This window comes from Apteryx mantelli, chromosome 3, assembly GCF_036417845.1.
Source record: "Apteryx mantelli isolate bAptMan1 chromosome 3, bAptMan1.hap1, whole genome shotgun sequence".
In the NCBI taxonomy this organism is placed as follows: Eukaryota; Metazoa; Chordata; class Aves; order Apterygiformes; family Apterygidae; genus Apteryx; species Apteryx mantelli.
In genome coordinates, this window is record NC_089980.1 from 105,543,133 (window position 1) to 105,567,448 (window position 24,316).

The 24,316-nt window shown below is 36.7% G+C and overlaps 1 protein-coding gene across 1 annotated transcript in view; it reads right to left on the minus strand.

Moving 5' to 3' along the window:
* The window catches only part of LOC106492516 (regulating synaptic membrane exocytosis protein 1), a 207,654-nt gene that overhangs the window by 66,431 nt on the left and 116,907 nt on the right, over positions 1-24,316 (minus strand). Inside the window, exons 20-21 of the mRNA XM_067294112.1 lie at positions 20,540-20,652; positions 10,228-10,394 (exon numbers count right to left, since the gene is read on the minus strand). Coding sequence (XP_067150213.1) covers positions 10,228-10,394; positions 20,540-20,652 — 280 coding nt within the window. The remainder of the gene's footprint in view (positions 1-10,227; positions 10,395-20,539; positions 20,653-24,316) is intronic.

A 24,316-nucleotide genomic window follows, 5' to 3' on the forward strand; every position in this document is an offset into this window, starting at 1 on the left:
TTCATATTATGAACAGAAATGAGTATTGTTTCAATGAGAGTGCCTTTGCATAGGGGCTTTCAAAGTTGATAAAAAGTCATATTAATGTATGGATTCTGATCCATGATTCTGATAGATTACAACTGTAGCCATCTGTAAACATGCAAATACTTAGCTATGAAGGCTTTAAAGCATATATAATATGAAAATCCTTTAGAAATGTGACTACATATAATAATTGTGAGTTAAAATTTCCAAGCAGAAAGGCTGATCTGATTCATATGCGAAAACAGATGCAGCATAATGCATTATTTCTATTACTGCTACAAATACGCAATCAAGCTGTGGCTTTAGAAGTGTGGCCTGAGAAGTTTGGGACAGACTCTCCACAATGACATTTTGAAATGCTGCGCGTGGTTGAATTCCACCACAAAAGCAAGAAACATCTCTATGAAAACGCAGATTTAAGGACCAGATTTTCAATTTGATACAGACTGGTATTGCCACACCGTGGTTTGTGAAGCTGTGGAGATTTGTAATAATTGGGATGCTGCAACATCTACATACAAGATGAATTTATTTTGTTTTCGACTATGACATCCTGCAGGCTCCCAAAATCCTCAAAAGAGGAACCTCCGCACTTCCATGTGCATGAGAACGTCTCCTTTGCCAGACAAGGAAGGATCTGGGTTGAGGGCATTTTGCATAACTAGAAGAATATTCCCTTTTATACAGAATACAGAATACCATACCAGTATAGAGAGCTTTAGAAATCAGGAACACCCAATTTAGTTTAGGATATCCAGTCTAAGATCCATCCTTCTTGTGCTAAACTACAGGAGCTGCAGTATTTCACTGCAAATTTATATAGCTCAATCCTTCTTTCTGTATATAATGTGAACTACCCCTGAAACAGGTTTGTACAAGGATGATGGTATCAAGCCTATGTAAGGTACAAAAAATTCTGCAATATCCAACACATTTTCAGAAGGTTTAGACGCTTAGCATGGCATGTTGAACACCCCAAACAAAACCAGTTTGAATGTGCCTGTGAATTTGTTCCCTTTTCCCAGATGATTTGCTTTTTTTGATGAATAAATAGCAGTGTTCTTTTGCTGTAGCTTCCACTAATTCTGCCTGTAAGTATCTATAATAAACATTAAAAGATTTTACATTTCAATTTTTTCTATATCAGTGAAAAAGATTAACTACACTGTACACTGCAGCACAAATTCAATATACAGATTTTAATTACTCTTGTAATTAACACGAAACAAATGGGTCTCTTTTTTTCAAGACAGTACAGCGATTCATCAACTGAAATACATTAAAAGCCTTTGGTGTGTTATATTCTCCTGGACTGTCATGACATGAAGCTAAATTTTGTTCAGCTGGCTATGTGATGCATATGAAGTGAATTACTGAACCGACAAGGATGGATACAGCCCCAATCTAAACGGAGGGTGGGGGAAGGAAGGAATAACTTTATTGCACAGCTCACATAATATATGCTTATGGTGGCAACAGTTTGCACTACTGGGAAAGCTGAGAGGAGGTCAGAAGATCCTTCAGACTCTCTCCACTTCATTCTCCCATATCACTGTAAATTATGTCAAACTAGCTTCAACATGGCAGGATGGAAAACCAATGGGATAAAATCTATTTCCAAACCAGGGAGTCCTCCATGGCTACACCTCCTTGAGATATCCTTTGCAAATCAACACTGCTGTCTTGTCCTCAACGATACGGCAAACCTCCAGTTCCTCTATCTGGCTCCACATTCAAGACACTGAGCATTTTATGTAAGAGAATAGTGTAATAAGGAGTGTAAAATGAAACTGAACAGAAACAAGCATATACATTTACAAATGTTACCAAGTAAGAGGGGGCTACAAGCACAGAGAAGAAGCCAGTCAGCACTCACCACGTCCTAAGGGACTCCAAGCAGAACATCCCCGTGTCAGTCTAGAAGAGGGGAAGGGAGAGGTCTTAATTCAAACCACTGGGCAAAACAGACATTTTGTCTGGCTTAGAGTTTGCAAGCTCATCTCCCTACAAGCTTGAAGAAGCTGGCTCCACAGTAACCGACAGAACAAAAATTACAACAGGATGAAAAGGACAGGTGATCCTACTCCATGCTAAGGAGTCTCCTGCAATTACACAAAGCCAGAGACTGCCGACTCAAAAAGCGGGAGTCTCCAGAACTGTCACAGTAACTAGGAAAGTCCTCAAAAGCATTGAGAAGAAAATGCCATTTAAATGGCCTTATTTCCTGTCAACTCCTGTCATGACAGTACCATCAGCAGAAGTAACATTAGATTAGTTTCTTAGAGACTGACACAGACATAGCAGTGGTTACTTCTAATGCCCGCTGAGAAACCAGAAGAATTGTTGGAGTTGAACCAGAAGTGTGAGTCCATAAAGTTAACTTCGCATGATATACTGGCTTTGTTATCTTCAGTTTCACAGCCACATTCAGAAGGCATCAATTTCTGTGCATCCTCAGACACGGTCAGATCAAAATTTAATAAGTTCATTCCTTTTAAAGGAAAAGAATGAACAAGAGATTCATTAGTATGGGACATTTTCTTTTCAGTATAAAAATTTAAGTATATTTGGAAACTACAGTTATAACTGACAGCTAATTTGGATTCACTGAGTCTTCCCTCTCAGTAAATATTGCTAATTAAATCTGAGAGGGGATAGTAAAAGACATAAGTTTCTCAGATTTCCTCCCCATTTTAATGGCATTGAGGGCCTATGGAGAAAAGGCCAGGAGCAAGCTTCTGAAGGGAGCACTGTGCAGTGGTCCATGTTGGTAATGGCTATTTCTTCAGAGATGCTCAGTATCTGCAGAGAACGGACACTGAGGGAGATGCTGGGAACTAAGGAATCCATCCAGGTGTAGCTATGTCTCCAAAGGCACGGCTTCTGACATGATGGTAGTTTTTTGACCATTTTTGCCACTTGCTAAGCAACTGTTCCAACCAAATGTTATGACTATGAAAAAAGCAAATGGAATCTTTCACATGTTGATTAGGGCAGAATTAACAACACCATATAAGATACTGGTGAGACTTCATCTACACTATATTCTTCTGGAAACAAAAATTCAAGAAGGTTTAATTCCAATTAGAAACTGACAGAGAAGGGCTGCTAGGATGACCAGGAAAATGGAAAGTATATAATATACAACTGACTAAAAGAACAGCTAGTTTAACCAATAAGTTACAGTTGCTTGCTATGATACATCAGGGAGTAAACAGCAGGGAGAAAAAACTTTAAATAAGAAGCCAATATTGGCACAAGGACAAATGTGAACAAAATGTTTAAACTCTTTGTGAATAAATTTAGGCTGTAATTAAAATAAATTTTCAGAACATCAAAGGAATGAGATCTGGAAATACCTTCTAAGAGAAGCAGGCAAGATCAAAAACAACTAATTAAGTTCAAGATGGAGCTTGAAAATATATTAATATGCAATAGTTCTTTGTGACAGGATGGGTTATATTCACTGATCCTAGAGAGGTCCCTTCCAGTCCAAAGGATTATTTATATTTTCAGAGTAGATGTATGCATAAGAGCGTTCATGCCCAGAGAAGTAAAGCAAAAAGCACAGGGTTCAAGAACAGCCTCCTAAATTGGTTAAGAATCAACAGTTTTCTCTGTGTGTGCATGTGTGTGTGTGCATGCGTGCATGTGTATAATGTGAAGATCTGAACCTGAAAGAGGCCATAAGGAAACCCAAAGGAAGAGGTGAACGCTAAAAGCTAGCATGCTATGACAACAGAGGATTACCTTTGATGAATGCAAACTGAGCTGCAAAGTACGCATGAGTGAGGTAAAGGGTCAGCATCTACAAGAGATGATATGAAAATAGGAGAAAGACCTCTGGCTTTGAACGCAGATGAAACATATCTTTTCTTTCCTGTCACTTGTGTTGTTTCATACTTTTTAACTGTCATCTATTTTTCATTCTGTATCTAAATATTTTACTTTCATTTAGCTTCAACCTAATCTGGCTTGAATTAGAAGTTAACTCCAGATACAGAATTTTACCTACCTAAGACATTGTTCATAGAATAACAGACTTGCTGAGGTTGGAAGGGACCTCTGGAGATCATTTAGTCCAACTCCTCCTCCTCAGAGCAAGGTCAGCTAGAGCAGAGAGGATGTGGAATTTCCATCATTGTCCATGACTGTATCCACTCAGGTTTTATATATTTATAATATCTCCAAGGATAGAGACTCCACAACCTCTCTGGGCAACCTGTTCCAGTGGTCAGTCAGTAAAAAAGCTTTTTCTTACATTTAAGTGGAATTTTCTGTATTTAATTTGTGCCCATTGCCTCTTGTCCTGTCACTGGCCACCACTGAGAATAGTCTGGCTCTGTCTTCTTTACTCCCTTCCATCAGATATTTATACACATTGATAAGATTCCCCTCAGCCTTCTCTTCTCCAGGCTGAACAGTCACAGCTCTCTCAGACTTTCCTCATATGAAAAATGCTCCAGTCCTTTAATCATCTTAGTAGCCCTTCACTGGACTTGCTCAGTAGCTCTATGTCTCTCTTGTACTGGAGAGCCCAGAACTGGACACAGTACTCTAGATGCAACCCCACTAGGGCTGAGTAGAGGGGAAGGATCATCTCCCTTGACCTGCTGGCAACGCTCTGCCTAATGCAGCCCAGGATGCCGTTGACTTTATTTTCTGCAAGAGCACATTGCTGGCTCATGGTCAGCTTGTTGTCCACCAGGACACCAGGGACTTTTCTGCAAAGCTGCTCTCCATCTAGTTGGTCCCCAGCCTGTACTGGTGCATGAGGTTATTCCTCCCCAGGGGCAGGACTTTGCATACCCCTTTGCTGAACTTCATGAGGTTCCTGTCTGCCCATTTCTCTAGCCCGTCGAGATCCCTCTGAGTGGCAGCACAACAGTGTGATGTACCAACCACTCCTCCCAGTTTTATATTGTCTGTAAACTTGCTGAGGGTGCACTCTGTCCCATCGTCCGGGTCATTAATGAAGATGTTAAACAGTATTGGCTGCAGTATCGACCTCTGGTTACTCTACTAGTGACCGGCCTCCAGCTGGACTTTGTGCTGCTGATCACAACCCTTTTAGCCAGGCAGTTCAGTCAGTTTTCAGTCCACCTCACTGTCGACCCGTCTAACATGTACTTCCTCATTTTGTCTGTGAGAATGTTACAAGAGACAGTGTTGAAGTCAATATGTCCACTGCCCTCCTGTCATCAACCAAGCCAATCATCTCACTATAAAAGGCTATCAAGTCGATCAGGCATGATTTCCCCTTCATAGATCCATTCTGATTACTCTCAGTCACCCTCTTTTCCTTAGGATGTTTGAAAATGGTTTCCAGGAGGATTTGCTCCATCTGGTAACCTGACTTTAGTGATGAAACAAACTGACTCCAAATACTACTGCAAGCCAAATACAGAAGTCTGGTTCTGATTTAAGTCAGTATTCCCAGAACATCTGATATTTGCCTGGACTTCCACTAGAAAGCATGACAGTTAAGCAAAATTCCCAGTACGGTAACAAGAAAGATGTTTGAAATAATTTCATAACTAGACAAATTTACTCATGCATAGCTGTTTGTTGAAACATCCACCTGAAAATGCTAATCAAGTTAGAAATGAAGAAGCTATTTTATATACTTATATGTAGAACTTGCATCAATCATAATTCCCTCTTGTAAGCTATTAGAAATGTTAATCAATAAAATCTTCAGACTGAAGATGAACTAATGGTATTTGCCATGCAGGCTATGTCACAGCTTTCTGACAAGTAATTCAATTACAAATATACTGTGGGAATGAGATTAGCCTGGTGCCTTAAAAGGTTTAGACAGAGTCTTGTGGTTGATCAAGATTTGCTTTCATTCTCCCAATGTTACTAACTTGTTCAGCATTCTCAAGTTTCCTAATACTACAAAACTTTACATTTGGAATTTGAACCAAAGAATGGATAGTGTGTCATCTATCTATTCAAATAAGATGCACAGTATTTCTGTGTTGTTATGCTTCAATTTGTTTTATCTTTATTATATAGACAGTATTTTGTTCTGTAAATGATGTGTATTATGAAATACACAATGTAATTTGAATGTAATGTAACTCAAGGAGTTATACATGAAAATTAAATATTACTGAACAAATGCAAATTGTTACACATTTACAGTTAATGCATACGCTATAAAAGTCATAAGAAAAAGGTGTGGTTCCAGGCTTTAAAACCTTTACTGATTGCAAAAAGAAATAACTATTTATAAATATAAGGTAATATAGAATACATTGCCTGAAATGAAAGAATACAAACCCCTCAAAATTGAAAGAGAGCAAGCTATTGATCAATTCTGCCTGGATTGATGGGAAAAAAGCATTAGCTACCTTTTTTAAGGATATTTCCCCCTTTAGGATTTGGGAAGAAAGGTCAGGAAGCTGTTTATGCTGGCAGGAGTGGCAGTGAAGTCAGTGGATATAAATTGCATTCACTGTGACCAGCAACCGCCGCCCTTTTGACATCCAGGAATAATGATACCTTGTACAGAATTACAAGAAAACTGTTGCTGTTTTGCTAGTGACAGCCTAAACAAGACAGTGTGTTGTACCTTTATATGCCTAGAATCTTAACTTATAACCCTTTTCACAGATGCATTAATTTGAGGGATAATCAGGTTACATTAACTAATAATATTAACTAAAACTACTGCTTTCTTAAAAACAGCTAGCCCACTTCACGTTCAGAAATTGACACCACAACCCTTTACATGAGTAAGTAACCAATGTTTTTCAGTTCACATAGTGATGTTAAAGGGGTACAGTTTAACTTCAGGTTACTAATCTGATGGCTGGAGTAATTAATCTCCAGCCACACTTCTCCATTTAATTTAGTTAACTCAGCTTGCTGGTGATTATCCCTAGGCTTCATTCTCCTCTACTCAATGTAGAGAGAGAGTGATGCAGAGCAGGAACCTTCCTTGTGTATTCTGAATTTGTGTATTTTTCTCTTGACTACAGAGGGCACCAAAGGATACTGGTTGGATGAGTTAGTTAAGGGAAGTGGCTAAAACTGGGTCACCTGCTTTAAGCTTCTACATGCTTACTAGGTTCTTCATAGCTCTCATCTCCAAAAGGTACGAAAGTAGCTGCATAAAAAAGGCAGTTTAAGTAAGTTTCTGTGTTTAAACTTAACATTAACAAACTCACACACTTGCCATGGTCACTGGGCTGATGCACTTGCAGATGAAGATGATTGTGGAAATATGGTTTCAATAAAGTAGAAGACGGGAAGTTTAAAAATGCTTTTTTTCTTGCCCCTCCTGCTCTAACCTTAACATGCGGCATGACTGATATATGTTAACATCAGGTTCTTTGGAGACAAAAATAAAATTAAACATCAAATTACTCATAAACTTTGAACTTCAAATCAGTATTTACTTGAACTCAAGGAAATACTAGTAACTAAAAGAAAGAATTAATTTCACTTCATTTCTTATGCCTAAAATTAAAGTAACCTATCTAAACTAGTCCTTTAGGATTCTTTCAAAAATTAATGTAAAAAGAGAACAATTTGACCATCTTTGACATCTATCTGAAGATGAGGTGAACCACCCAAGATAAGAGGTCTTTGCCTCTTTCTAAAGATGACTTAGGGAAGTTAGACAAATAATCTAACACATAAGTTTTAGATGAATTCCACTGTAGATGCGTAGCTTTTAAGGCTGAAGTTAAACAGGATGAATCTCGCTCTGAAAAACTGCTCATAATATAATCAACCCCTTACCCCAAACTTACTCTTCACTTCCATGTAAAAAGTAAGCTGCACAAAAAAGTGATTAAAACCTATGTGACAGAGGCTACCAGTAGAGACAGAGGAGTGGTGGAAGCTAACTTTGCCTCAGGTCATCAGCAAAATGCCTTCTTTTCTTTTCTTCAACATCTAATTTCTTTCCTTTTTGACCTCTCTTGATATCTAATTCCCATGATACATCACTTTTGCAGGTCTTTAAGGACTTCAGCCTTTCCTTAGTCACCAAGTGCAAATATTCAAAAATAAGCATAGATAGCTCGCATGGAAAATTATGAACAGCAGAGGCTAATCCTAAATCTGCTGGATACAATGCTTTCTAACAACATAACATGAATATGATTTTAAACCTCAGTAAGAAACAGTATTTGACTAGCATTATAAGTACCTATGAGTTAAATCTAAAAATGAATTAAATGATTAATTTTAAGACATACTATATCACAAGACCAGATTCATTATCAGTAATGGTAAAAGAAAGATCAAGTACAGCATTCTACAAAAACAGTATTAAAAGTCTGATCTTGCAATGTTTGCTCACATGAATGGCCCTATTGATTTCAGCAGTTTTATATGCCCAAGAAACATGTACATTCATAGGGACTCAGTCCAGGATAAGACTTTTACAAGCAAATAATCTAAAAAGTTCCACTGAAGTGAATGGGTCAGCTCATGTAAGGAAAGTCAGTCTTATACAGAAAGTCCTCAAAGAATTGGGATGAAACAGTAGAGAACCACTGATAAGATCAGATTTCAATGTGATAAATTTATGAAAGTGATTAAATCCAGTCCATCTCTATACTTTTCATGATCTTAAAATTTTGCTCCATTGCATTAACTGCCAAGGCAGTATACTAGGCATCTCCCACTGATTTTAATGGGATTTTGGGGGAGAATAAACACATCAAGCTTAGAAGAAAAAAAATTATGACTGACTTTCAAAAGCAGTTAATTTCTTTCTCATATTTGTTCACCTGTTCCCAAGGTGCTCTCTCTGCAAGAGATTGAATCAGAACAAGGATTTGACTCTAGGTTTCCCCCTTTCCAGCCTAGCATGAGGTTATTGATTCTCCTGCGGCTAAGACCCTTCTGATATTTGTGATCAGACATTCTGAACCCAATGAACTTTCCTGATAAAATCTTCTCACCAGAGACATATTTATGGGAAAAAATTCTATTTTGTTCAACCTGTCAAAGATACTGTGACAGTGCCTAGTTGAGGAAATTCGGTGTCTTGAAAATATAGCCATTTTGGAATGATTAAAGTCCTCTGTAAGAGACAAGCACTAAGAAGTTACGCTCCAATGAAATGTAGCATTTAAACACATGATTTAAAATAATTTTAAAAACACAAATAACTTTAAATACATTTACAGTTCCACCACAATGTTCTGCTGGATTATAGATTACATTATTAATGCAAGTCTCAGGTTATGATTTCACCCATTTGAAACATGTTTTTGAATATATTTGTGAACTTCCTTTAACGACAAAATGAGGTGGGCCTAGTTCAAATATAGAGCTCAGTTTCTGAGTCCCCCTAACATCCCTTCCCATGGAGGAAGCAGACCAAACTATACCTTGCAGTTGAACTTCTTTGTTGGCAAATCTGTTTAGAAATGTTCTGAAGCACTAAATAACACATCCAGACTTTTATCATACTCATTTTCTTCATAGGGACAATTTTTTAGAGTTCTTAATTCATCCCCTGTCTTGTAACACTTATGTAAAGTCAAATGTGTGAGAGCTCAGATGCTAGTGGATGTGATCATAGACTACTAGCCCAATCCTACATCTATTCTAGCTGGTGGGAGTTTTGTCATTGACTTAAATCAAGATAGGACTCCATCTGTATATCTCAAGAAGTACTAAACTGAGAAGTATATTATTATCAAGGAAGAAAGAGATATTTGACTATTGATAACATAAACTACTACAACCACTTTTGAAGCAGAGATTAAAGATTACTATATAAATATTTGTTTCAATGACAGTGATTTATCATGTGTGTAGGTAGGCAGATAAATACAGAGATAGAAAGAAAGAACAACAGAGTTGTCTTATGACAGAAAATTCTTCGGATGACAACTATAGCAAGATTTCTGCTCTAATACTTTTTTGGCATATAGTTTACACTGATTCATGCTTAGTGATGAGATGATAGTGTGTGTGCAAGTTCCACTTGCAATAAATATATTAATCTGCTCTTTCTTTATGGCAATTTTTGCTTTCTGTTTTAGAAGCACAGGCGCAAAAAGTACTGTCATCTTACGCTAGCAATGGAAGACTGTATGTACACAGATACATTTCATAAACTCTTATGTTGCTGTGGTCATCTAATTTCCATCATTTCTAGTTGTATTTTGGCACTTCAACAAGAAAAAGATGTGTGATACAATTCAAGCTGCATTGAGAACTCACCTGATCCTGCCCCGAGGGCGTTCAGATTGCTCTGACATAAAACTTGTGCTGCTGAGGCGTGAGGCACTGCTGGTTCGGGAAATGGCTGACACATCACTGACATCGCTATCTGATGATTTGGCAGAGACGTTATCACAACTTCTGTACTGATCTGTTTGTATATTATACTAAAGATCAAGAAAAGAAAGGGTGAGGAGTCTCATCATGATATAATGTATATATTGAGACAACAAATGACCTAAGTATGACAAATCTCTCTAACTGCTTTTAGATGCAACAAAATTTCATGAAATTCAGTGGAACACTTATATTAATGTCTTTATGTCTATTGAAGAAATGAAAAATGGTATTTATGGAATAAAACAGATACCTGAAATAAACTACAGTATTTAAATTTAAATAGGCTGCTGGTTCTTCAGTACATTATAATTATAATAATAATATATTTATGCAGTGGATGCACACCTTCTCAAGCACGTGCTTACTGTCTACTTGACTATGCACTTTTTTCCCATTTTTTCAAATATTAAAAATACACTATGAAATACCTGCACAGAATCAGTTGGGAACAAGAGAACTTCATATGGGTCTGGATGAAATATAATGCTACATGAGTTTTGCATTTAGGGTTGATTCCAATACCTAAGTTCTATCAGAAAAGAAAAAGAGTACATTTTCTACTTTCAGATATCTCTTTGTATCATGATACTAGAGAACTAGTCTGGCAAAGCTAAATCAGCAAAAAATAGTATTTGTTTTCAGGGAGATCAATTCCCTGATCTAGCTGGGTGTATATGAGAACTAGCAGAAGACCAGCAGCAGGAATAGGTGGTCGGGGTGGACATTACTACTCTTTTGTTAACAGCAGAAGCTTTGACTGGTTGAAACTGATTGCAACACCACACCCTCTATCACATACTACTCACACAGTCATATTACCTACATTATCAGTAAGAATATATACAAAAAGGGACTTCAGCCCCTGTAATGTCACACTTACCTAAATCTTCAATCATACAGATAAGGATCAAATCGTAGTCAGGTTCCCCAAAATAAAATTCACTATCATTAGAGAGAAAGGGACCTATGGCTGAAAAGTGACTTAAATAGTGGTATACTTTTCCAGTGCATATTATGTGAAAACTATTAACAAGTGCTAACATTAGTCAGTTCTTGACATGACAACTCTAGGGAGTCCATTTTCCAGATCTGTGCTAGGTAAAACTGCAAGTCATAAAAGTTTATTTATGAATTGCACACAAAGGTGTGACAGTTTATGAATAGCCCCAGCTGAACTTAGCACTGGGTTACAGGCTGAGTCAGTCAGCAAATGTCATGATTTAACTTTAAAAGCCTGGCAAACATGAGCTGAAGTTTGTGCAGATGAATGTATCACAGTTCCTGTCCTCAAGCCATGTTTTTCTTCCTTTGCCCCAGTGCTTTTCAGCAGCTCCCTCACAGGTCTCCACAACACACTTGGGAACCTCTTGTAAAACAACCAAAAGCAAGACAAGGAAGCTAATTGGAGTAAGGAAGGGGAGGAAATAAAGAGGATACTAAGGACTGATTTTACATATGGGATTCCTGATGAAAAAATCAAAAAGTTTATTTAAAGTTTAGCTTCTCAGCATGTGTTTCAGTGTCACTCAGCTCCTGTACAGCCAAGATTCAGAACACAAACCAACTTCTGAATAAAATCCTGTGGGTTTGACCTGAGGAGTGTGCCCTGCAGAAACTCTTAGCAATATCACGTTAGGGGTTTGCATAGACTGCCTGAATAAAAACTGTTGAGATAGAAAAAACTCTGGCTCACTAAAGGTAGATTTTCAACCTCAAATACTAAGTGAAACTCAGCAGCATGATTCCAGAATACCACAACACCTTGGAGCTCAAATAAAATGTCTCAGAGGCAGTGACATGGAAACATATGCAGCAGAAATCTGATTTAATAAAGTAGGTGACACAGAGGATTCAGGAATGCCGATATTTAAAAACAGTTTCAACTCCAGTAAGGATTTATTTGAAGATTCTCTTTCCAAGTGACTTTGTGTGACTTATCTGAATATAAATTACCAATGGGGTTAAGGTGAAACTATGCTGATATATTTATCCCGACCATCTTTTGGAAATAGCTCACAGGGTCTTTTAAATATTTTCACTGCTTGCCCTCTTCCAGACTGCAAAAAGCCTCTCTCCAAAACTAAAATACAAAACGCATCAATTCTTATCAGCTCTATTTCATAATAATGAAACATTTTCATCTCTGTAGATATCACATTTTCCTTCTAAAATGTATACTTTAAAAAATTCTAAGCAAGAGTAAAAGTGATAAAAATTTCTTACTTTTATGGCTAAACGTACATGTTCAGAGGCTTGGAAACCAAATGGTTACTCTTTTCCAGTTTACGTTAAAGAGTTCCACTCCTTAGCCAGCATTGCTATTTTATGCAAAATTCCCATGGAATTCCTAAAGGAATCCTTAAAACTTTCCTAAAATGAGACATCTAAAAATATGAAAAGCCTCTAAACATAGGAATGTTCTAGTTTTCCATTACTTTAAACAGAACTTGATCAATCTGCAAAGGAAATCTTGACCATATTAAAATAAATAGGAAAATTTCTGTTGACTTCAGTGGAATAGGAATGTTACTCTACATATTTATTTAAACTACATCTAGAAATGATTTCTCCACAGTAAAGTTTTAAAAATACTTACAATATAAAAATGAAGTCTCTCTGAAATACATGGCTTGTTATGCATGGCAACAGAGTAAGTGCTCCAGAAATGTCTCCATGCCTTATTTGCATTTGCTGGAGACAATCCGACTTCCCCTCTCCATCACAATGACGTCTATTTACTTTTCTTCCTCACCAGAAAGTTTACATTCTCATTGTGGCCTTAATGAGTCTGTATATAGCTGTTACGTGACAATGTATCGTCTGTGCAAGTTGAAACTTTGCCCCCTTTCAGTGGAGGACGGGTCTTGGTTTGAAAAAGCATACAGTGAAACTGGAAAGTGCATACAGTGAATCTGGAATGATAACAGAAGATTCACGTGGTCCCTGGGCAGGAATAATGTGCTAGTTCAGAAGACTGACACAATCTGAGCTCTCCACTCCATCAGTGAGCAACCATAACCAGATGCACTTCTTTCCTACCTCTCTCTCTAAACCTTTCTTCTTCTTAATGTTGAGGGACATACAGGCTTGCTGGCCTTTCTCCCATGCCAAATCTGAATTTGGCCTTTTGTTTAACATTTAATATTCAAACACAAGAATAAGAGAAGTTGAACACAGTGGACTATATATGCTACCTGGGGAATGGGAGGACCCTCTGGTTCACTCTTGCTGCACCTGCTCCATTTTTCATGGGCCACTTATACAGGCTGGGAAGGATGGGGAAGAGAGATAAAAAGCAGCATCAAGCATGGTTGTCCTGCTTACTGGTTAAGACACTTGCCTGCGAGAGAGAAGATCTGGGTCCCAGCTTGTGTGTCAGTGACTGTTTAGGAACTCAGCCTCATAGAATGTCTGTTCAATATTAAATATGCAACCATTTGTTGCAACAGGGTCTTGAGCCCAGGTATCCCCTCTCTTAATTGAGTGCCTATTCACTAGGCTATATAGTTGTCTTCCTACCTAGTCCAATACAGTCTACACAAAATGGAATTGTTTTAAATATCAGACTGGCTTAACAGAGTGGCTTTCAGGTGTTGGTAGACAAAGTATTTCACAGTGAGCTGGGAGATGATAACAAACTAAATACAGGTCTTCTACTTCTTGCCTTGCTATTCCAACCACAGAGTTATTGTACAAAACATGGAGCTTCCCTTTCTGCTGAGATTGGCATGAAATGGTTCAGCTTTTACTGTCCCTTTGTACCCTTTCCCAGGACTGTGATTCCTGAGAGAGTGAGAGAGAGAGAGAGAGACCCTTTCCTTTCAGAGATATTGGGATTAACACAGAAAGTGGTGATGTTGACAGATAATGTTGAGTGCTGTAGCATTTACATTTTAGTTGTTACTGTTATGAATTTTGCCCTTTCTTCTCATAGCAGATGTTTCTACTGAATTCCTCATCCTGTACAGGAAGCATACAACTTTTACAAACGTCTACCTCTTCTCAGTACAATCTGATAATTAAACAATACCCTCAGCTAACAGTCTCCTCCCCAATTCCTTATCCCAAGAGACTTACAAGAAGACTGCGAGAAGGAAGAAAAAACCTAGACTTTTCCTGTGTCTTTCTCCCTTTCCTTCTTGCAGATTCTCCCATGGAAGAGTATAGACTACTTGAGAATTTTGAAGTCAGCTGATATAGCCAGTTTATTCTGTTCCTAGTGAACTTTTCTTGGCAGAAAATTCATATAAATAATTTGCACTACTGCCAATCAAGTACCTTTTTAAAATTCCTTTGAAAGATCGCTTTATTTTCCTTACCGATATTTCAAATAACATGAATGGTTTGGGGGAAAAAAACAGATGAACAAAATGAAAGCAATTTCGAAGTTTACTTTTTTTTCCTTCAAAAAGAGACAGAAGTGAATAGTACTCTTTCACACATCACTGCTAATTAAAAGAAGAGTATTTTACTGTTGCAATACACCTGAACTTATAATTCAGACGAAAATTGTTATAGTCTAAAAGAGACCCACTTATTTGATACGTGCACTAAAGTAATGCCTGAAGGTTTCCAATTGGGATCAAAGGTAATATGATTTAGTCCCACTCATCTGGAATCCTACTGCTCTTCAGAATAACACCACGTTTTAAAAATATAAATATATTTGTTACAGTTTTCCCTATCTTGTTACACTTACATAAAACACAAAAATAATTTTGAAGCTTCAAGATTAAGTGAATTTTCAGAGCAATCACTTCTCTCTCAACTCTGTGTCTAAAGCAGTTAAAGCCTGTGTAGCACTTCCATTCCAAAGTGTACTATTTATCACATGAGGAGAGCTGCTAAGGTTTGCAGCAACTTTGATACCAACTACTAAAGAGTTCTGTTTTTCAAACATTAATAGTAGCTAGCTTGAAAAGCCCAAATTGTCTGCATTGTCTGTCTGCTTCTGTATTACAAAGACAGACATTTTTTTCAATATAACTATCTCAAATATAAACACTTGAAATGCAGTTCTTCCATTCACTTTACCACCTATGGAGCCTCTTACTCTTCCTCTATGTCAGCAGAAGGAGAAAAAAGGGCAGTGATGAACTCCAGACATGTTAATGCCAATGGAAAGAGCACAGATGCAAAAAAAAAAAGACTGTACATCATGGATACTGTTACAGTTCTTCAATGACTAACAAAGTTAGAAATTTACTAATTATAAGGCATGTTTTAGAAGTAATTTAATAAACTACTGTAATTATGTTATATATTAATAAGCATTTGCACTTCTGCATTTCTCTCTCCACCCCCATGGATGATAGAATAGTTCAGGGTTTTGAAAACTGAAGGAGTGTCCCCTTCTTCGACTACAGAAAAAGCTCAGGCAACTAACCTCTAAAAGTGAGTGCATGCCTCATTAAGTGCTTAAAATGAGGAAAAATAAATCCAGACCAGAAACATTAAGGGCTAACAGAGAGACTTAAGCAAGACTTGAGATCATACCTATCTTTTGAGGCACCTTACTCTAAAAAGGAATTTTGCCCAAACATGCTGAACCATCCATGAAGCACCTTGAGTTTTACAACTTTTCAGTGACTCTAGCACAGAGTTCCTCTAAAGGCTGCATGGATTCATGGCCCCGCAGTCAGCATCCTGGTGCTTCTGGGCCACCATCTGTGACCCCCGCCAGCATAAGGGTCTGTGTCTTAGGAGTAGCTCACGTGATGGTCCAGAGAACTGTAAGTAACTGCTTCTAGGTAACTCTTCCCAGGTCTGTATCCAGTTCAAGTACTGTGAACATCACTCAACTTTCAGATGTCTAACGGCCAACAGTAAAAATAAGCAAGTCAAACAACAGAAAAGCTGTAAGCAAAGCCCAGGAATCAAATGAATGGATCTTATTGAATTTAGTGAAATTGTATCAGTACAAGAGAGATTGTAATATCAATATGCTACTTATTAACTATTTTCTCTTGAAGGTGGAGGAAAGAAGATGAAGGGAAAATATCTGAGAGATCTCCTGGAGAATCCCTTTCTATACACAGCCCTAAGTACCTTGCCCAGCATCACATAAAACTTTGATAATCAAAGCTTCCTATCATCCTGAGTCTCCTGTCCAGCCTGCCCATGTGGACTTTAACTATCAAGTTAAATCTGTATAGAATGCCATTAAATTAATGCCACCATTGTACTTCACTTGCTTTTAAGCTAAACGCTTTCAAATCACACACACTGTTAACTGAGTTAGTAGTGCATTCAACTATAGAGTGATGCCATTTTAAGTAAGTACTACAGTGCTCTGATTAATAACTCTCTTAAATAAACAGTCCTAAAAAACTGTGTTGTGCACTCTCTGGAAAGCCGGAGCAACTGTAGCAATGTGTTTGTGTTCATGGTATCTGTAATAAAAGCCTACTGAATTTTGAATTACAATCCTAACTAAGATATTCTTTTATTAATATCTGTGCAAATCCAGAATTATGCTACTGAAGTGTTTTGATTCTCCTAGACACAGAAGCAGCACAAACATATGACAGGGATACTATCCACTACAGCTTTACCAACATACAAGAAAGGAGAAGAGAAATTTATTTAAAGTTCTTTTTTAAACGCTTTTACCAAATCCACACAGTATTTTTTTAATTTGGCTTTTTAGAACTGAACTGTTTCATACAAATTACGGACCTCTTCCACTGGAACTGAAGGAAGTAAGTATGTGAGGACATATCTGTGAGGATCTCAAAACAATTAGAGTAGAAGAGCCATCAAGACCTATATAAATGCTCTAGAGCAGACAGTTACCTATTCCCAGTGTGTTCATTGAAAAACAACCAAGAACTATTTAAAAATGTTTACACACTAATCTGCACAGTGTGTGCTTGAAAAACATGCATACACCATCCATGTCAGCTGATTGATATGAGAAGCAAAAGGAGTATTTTCTTTATGTACAGCACAGCATAATTTCTCAAATACATATAACCACTTCTTTCCTGAAGCATTAGGCCAACATTGCTACTTGAAAAAGGAAGCGTTTCTGTTAAAAAGTGACAACCTATGCTTGCAACTATGATGAACAATTTCTTAATAGTTACTATTTCTTTTTCACTATTCTAAAATGTCTATTAGACCACTATATATTTTGTCTTTTTCAGTTAAAATAAATCCTGCTCCTGCAACTTTCAAAGATTTTTCACAGATTTTGGGACCAGAAATTAGGCATAGTCTTAAGTCCTTAGAAGTCAGACTCATCAGCTTTACTGCATCACTTGATATGACTTACTAGATCTTCCTCAGAACTGCCTAATCTGAATCTGTCTTGTCTATTTTCTTGACGCTTTCAGCATTTGCTGAAGGTAAAGAAAGACAGTAGCACTAAGAAGAAGATTGCTTGGTTTAACAATATAGTCATCATAGTGACATGAAGCAAACAGTTACATCACTGAATATTGTACAGAGTGTTAGTATGTGCTAATTTGTTCTTATCACTTAAAAATTTATTATAGATACATATAAAATAGATATATCTATTCATATAGATATAAAATTTATTATAGATTGGATTATCCTATCCAGGCAAAAATTAATGCAAAACCAAAGACCTCCAGTTGGAGTAAGGACCACACTATTAACATGTAGAAAATACCTGAAAAGTTAGGATTTAAAATCCAGTAGAAGTAATTCATTTTCCTTACTTCTTTTTTATCATGGAAAGCAGCACACATCTGTCAGAACACCAGGTACCCAGAACGTGTTTTTCTCACCAGAATGGACAAAGAATTTGCTTCCTTAACGTTGTGGTCATACATTTTTTAAAGTTTCTGAATCAACAATACTTCAACAGAGTTCTTTCCATCTAGTACTCATCATGCTGAGATTTCAAGTTGGATTTCATTTCCACATATACTTAGAACCTAAAGACAGAAACTCCAGACACTAGAGGATAAGGGAAATTGGTAGCATGGCAGATTGATGTTTTCCAACAACCACTTTACTGTATACCAGATTCACAATAGCCCTAGTTTGAAAAATTCATTGAGGAGCAGAAATCATGCTTACAATAAATATTAAAGACAGTCAGACTTAAAAATATGTTTTGTAATGGAAAATATAGTTTATGAACTTTTGAATCAATGTGTAAACATGGTTAATCCAAATAAGAAATCTGGCCTTTAACTATGAACTGAGGTTGATTTTTGTTCATCCCGGCCAAAGTCCTCATATCACGCATTACTTTTCTCACTAGCAAACTTTATCAAGCTCATTTTTACTGTGTTTTCAAAATGTTAACTGCCTGGGGGTGCCACACAGACACAGTGCATAAAGTCACCCTCTTGTCCTGAGCTGACAGAGTGGATCTCCTGTGAATGTTATAGGAAACCCCATATCAAATGAACTATTTTAATTATACAAATTCTGGCTTCTTATAGATGATCTCATTGGAAATTTCCATCCTATTCTTTTTTTATAGCACTGATATCTGGCAGTTCGGCAACTGAGGGCCTAAAGCATTGTTTCCATTATTCCTCTTCCCTCTGAGAACTGTTTTATTTAAGTTCTACATTCACAGTGAGGTGGTTTCAAAATAGAAACATCCTTATTAAAGTTCCCTTCACATTTAACCGTAACAAGATCTTGACCAAGTTTTTCATCCATTAGATGTTATCAGTTAGATGTCTGATTCCTGATTTATCCATTCCTAAGTGACTCTCTGATTTTTCAAACTGCTGAACAAATTTTGATATGTATTACTTTAACCTGTTCCTCCCGGAACATGCATCAATTCTGTGAAACACAGGGAAGTGATACTGAAGGGGTAGGGACAGAAAGTCAGATGGTGCTACTACAGTGAGTGTCAGGAGCATTCTGACGTTCTCAGCTGCTGAGAGCTGGACAATGTGTGCTGTTTTCTGTAAGGCAATGATTCTGCAAATGGAGAGTTCATCTCTTTTAAAACATAGAAATAAAAACCTAAGTGTTGAGTTCTTATGTATATGGAGGAAGTCTTGCAAATATGGCTCCTAAGGCATCAAAGGCAAAATTAATCAAAGCTGTAATTTTCTCTCAACAACTTCTATTCTGAGATCTTACTTTTAATGCATGCTGTTGTTAAATGTCCTGTTTTTTACAGTACACTTTTACATTTTTACTGCCATCCCGTGGTCCCCTGTTGTAAACACACTACTATCCTGCAATTCTCAATGGCAGTGAAAGAACAGAATGGCAGGAATGCTGCCAGCAGACCCGAATTATGGCTGGTTTTGTCTTTGCCCTTTATTTAGACTGCACAAACAGTGCTGTATCTCTAAGAAGGAAACATAAAAGTGTAACTAAATGTCTTCCCTCACGAGTTCTGCAAATGATCCCCCTCAGCCTGGCTGCAGTTACCGCCAGTTTTTGCTAAAGGCAAAATGTCTTTAGCAGCTACACAGAAGATGCAGCTCTAGCCCCTCACAATTTCACTTGTAAGAGGCAATGCAGATCCATGAGACATTTTCAACAATTTGCTCAGAAGCCTGTACAGTTTTAAAGTTACACAGCTGTGGAATACCATTTCATCATTTTATAGAACAAACATATGGTGGCTTTATATAACTTCATTAATGCAATTTCATATACACATAATTATTAGAGGAAACCTTTATATTTTCATTAGAAAAGGAGATCAAAACTCAGAGTAATTAATATGCATTTCCAGAAAGGAAGTATTTTATCTGTGAACAATATTTGGATGCAAAAATACTATATGAATATGAGAACAGGCCCACAAGATCAGATCTAACTCTGTTTAGGTTTCTATACATCAGGCAACAGTGAAGGCCTAGAGGAGAATAAAAGAATAGGGCCATCATCCAACAATACTTCCATGGTCCACTTTTCCAGCCTCCAGTAATTTGCAGGCCATGGACTTCCTAAGCTAGACGCGACATGATTTTGTTTAACCACTGTTGATGGATTTTTCTTCCCTGAGATAGTTTTGAAGTGTTCTGCATTTTGCAGATTCACTTTAGATGACATCAAAGACTAAGTCTACTGCACTTCAGATGGGGCTAAAAAGGATTTTGAAAAGCTATTACTCAAAGATACTTCTGTCAGGCTTTATACACAGTATTCTTGAGGGTTATGTAATATTTTAAAGAATCATGTTTATTCCTTCAATTTCCAGAACAAAATAGCATTTTCATACTACTAATTTTACCTTGGTATATTGCTCACGCTCATGTTCTTGACTAGAACCAGACCCTGATGTCTGATTATAACGGTGCACTTTCATTTTCATCTGTCTCGTGCGCTCCTCCACTACTAAGCTTGCTGCAAAAACACATAATGAAAATCAATTAAAAGCAGTGAAAAACTTTTGAAAAACAAATAGTTTAGCAACAATTTTAACTTATTTCCATCTCAACAAAACAAAGAAATGTACAAACATGTAGAACAAGCAGGGTGTAAACACAGAACGAAGGAACACTAATGTCACTTCCGTTGCCAAGAGTCTTTACCTGAAAATGGGCAGACATCCCAATTTTCTATACATAATCAAGTTGGTGCAACAGATATGAAAAGAGCAAAAGAATTTAGGTGACAGGCTGAATTATAAACCTGTTAAGCCCTCTGGATGCAGGGGACATAAATCCATGGTCACCTAACCATGCATTTGCTTAACTGTAGAAAACATTATAGTAGCATTCTAAGGGTTAATACATCAAACATGTATGAAAATTTTCTTTTGAAATAATTAACTCCTACTGCTATCTTAAAACATGACTGCTTACCAAAGCTAAAAATTATTTTAAAGAGGAATAACTTCTCTATTTAACTAGACAGTAAAAAATGCAATAAATAGAAGAAAGTTTCTAATAATTTTATTTACAAAAAGTCCTTTAAAAAAACTTCTTTGCTCTCTAGCATTCACTTCTATTTCAAAGAAATTGTATGTTCCTATATTTTCAATTTCCCTACTATAATGTTTGCTTAAAAATATCTAATCCTAAACTTTCAAGAAGCTGTGGTGCTATAAAGAACATCTTCTTTACTTTGAACAAATTATGACAATCATTATGACAATTAATACTGGCTGTGCTTGCCACAGGAAGATAACCTTAAATTAAAGATGTATATGAAAGCCACTGTACATATGTGAAAGCATTTCCTCATTTATTCCTATACTTTTGTTCAATATTTGTTGGGTTCTTTTATGAAAAGCTTTCTTAAAATAAGTTAACCTTTGTGGTAGTACATAATTCTCAGAAAGAACTATGTATTCTGACATTCTTAAACTTAGTAGCACTATAAATGCAAAGCAATTCCAGTAAAATCAAAACTTTGAAAACTGGTACTCTGTAACATTTCTAGAACTTGACCCAAATATACATTAGCTAGTAACTATTCTAAATTACAGGAACACTCACTATGTTTATCAGTTTTTACATGGTATAACATTCTAAAAGAACAACTTTCAGTTGGATTTTTTTGTGCAGTTACAAATTCAAAGCTGATATTTATGTGGAAAACCTTTCCAAAACGCTTTTCTGCTTTTGGGTCAACCATGGATTTATATGACTCTCTCCAAAACGATTAATTTTAAAAGTCAATAGTTTTGTAAACAGTCACTGCCCAGATCAGTGACAGGAGAAAGACACTAATTTTAAAAAAAGCTTGGAATTGATTTGCAATCAAAAAACACATAAAATTTCAAATACCAGAAAAATAAACACTCTATCATGTGTTTATAGATCTGTACTGGGGATTAAAAGGTACCAAAGTTATCATATATGGGTTTTATGCTGCTAGTTAACTATGAGATTCTTTATTTACTTTTTCTTTGTACTTTGCAAGTACAAAGATACACAAAGAAAGCAGTACACATAGGGTTAGATATTTTAAACTGTGTGATATTACCCAAACCATGATTGTGCACACACATACCTCCTGTAATGTGGTCATGGAAATCACAGGATGTCTGTGCACTAGTTGGGTATGAAAAAATATATGAAAATATCACTTTGAAAAATATGTTGTTTTCATGTTCTACTTACACATTTCTTATTTAAAATAGGAGAATTAAATATAGCAAATTACATTAAAGTGCTGCTACAGGTACAAATTTAAGGCAAGAAATAAAGATATCATAGTAATCTTTAATCTCCCACACTGCAGAGGGTATTCTGCACATGCAGAACGTCATTCTGGGCCCAGCGAGTATTCCAGATGACCAATTATGTTGGTAAATGTGTACCTTAATTGCAATGAGTCCAGTTCCACCATCAGATATGCAGGCACAGCTCCAATTACTTCAATGGAAGTTGCATGGAGGTATCTGAAGGCAAAATTGATCACTTTAGGTGAAATTTTTAAAGATGGCCTCTTATTTTATGGACAGGTATGAAAGGATTAAGATATGTCAATTAGTGACTGAACTCAAAAATTTAGATATCTTAATCCTATCATACATGCATGGAATAGACTGAGGATGTAAGATAAGAGGGAATATTGAGACCCCTTTAAAAATTTGGCCCTATATGTGTACTGTGCACAGATTATAGTTACGCTAAAAAATAACCCTTTCATTGTGTGACTTTTAGGTGTTATACCCTATAAATTGTACATTATACTAAATAATTTGTATGAAAGAATGTTATTCTATTACTTATGATACTTGACAAAGAATATTCTATCATATAATAGAAGACATTATTTCAGTGATTATGCAAAAAAACTACTGCAGTCAAGGTTAGGTAAATATTCAACCTTAACTCAGTAATCCCTGATTTTGTTGTCTTTTAATCCTTAACCCGAACCCCACACTTATGTCCTGTTTCACATTATTAAATACCGTTATATAAAGTAACATGAGAACAACTAATGAGGACTGTGAAGAAAATCTGAACTCCCTAATGGAGAAATTTGGTTTTATGTGCACAGTAAAATGTATTTAGCTCATCAGTTAGCTCTTTTCATGTATTTCTAAGCAAGCAATTGTCCAAAATGTAAGTCTGTTCTCCTAGAAAATACAACTGTGTTCTTTTTCACTTTGTTTACCATGCACATCTGAGCATCTGCTGCATCTAACTGAATTCTGTGATGGAAAGTTTAGTCAGCTCAAAAAGCAGCCTGGTCTGCTCTTTACACGTTAATCACAAGAAGCAGAACGAATCTGAGACAGGAGCAAAAGCACATTACCAGAAGCTCTAACAACCATAGGCAACATCACCATGCAATCACATTGCTTTCTTGGAACACGGTTAGTTACCACAGGTAATGCAAACTTGACATAAACAATACTTCAAGAACTTAAACTGCCTCTGAGAAAAATATGGGTCTGACTTCTTCACGGATATGAGTATTTACAGAGTGCTTTTCCTGGAGCTCTTGAGAGGTAGGACTATGCACTGGAATCCCAAGACCTCTAAACTCCACAGTGGCCCTAAAATTAAAAATATGGAGATGTACTACAAGCATCTCAAATTAGTGGTACAGCTACCACCAGGATCAGTTGGGCCAACATGTCACTGTAGTGTCAGAAGCCACACTCTAATCTCTTTTACAGCTGCTGATTCAGACATGAGATGAATCAAGATCACAACTAACTGAAAGAGGAGAGCTCATAAAGTAGACTGCTTAAATAAGAGCAGCAAGTTTAGAGTCAAAGCTTTTATTATAAGGGGTTTTCATTTTCTTCTTATGCAAACCACATGAAGGTTGTATAACAATGATGTGCATACGCAATCAAGCCATGCAGAAGAGAAAAGACAGACATATGAATGGAATCAAAACGTCAGACTTGAGCTCCAGTAATATATTTATAAACCGGTCTGATTCCTCGTATTCCCAAGCTACGAAGAATTAACTGCCCAATGTAGTGCTGAATGGTCTTCTATCCAGCAAACAAACCTCCCTTAGCTATTACTTAGTTTATTATTCAACTCACTGCTAAGTCTCATTTCGCTTCCACTGTGAATGGAATTTAAAGGAAGAA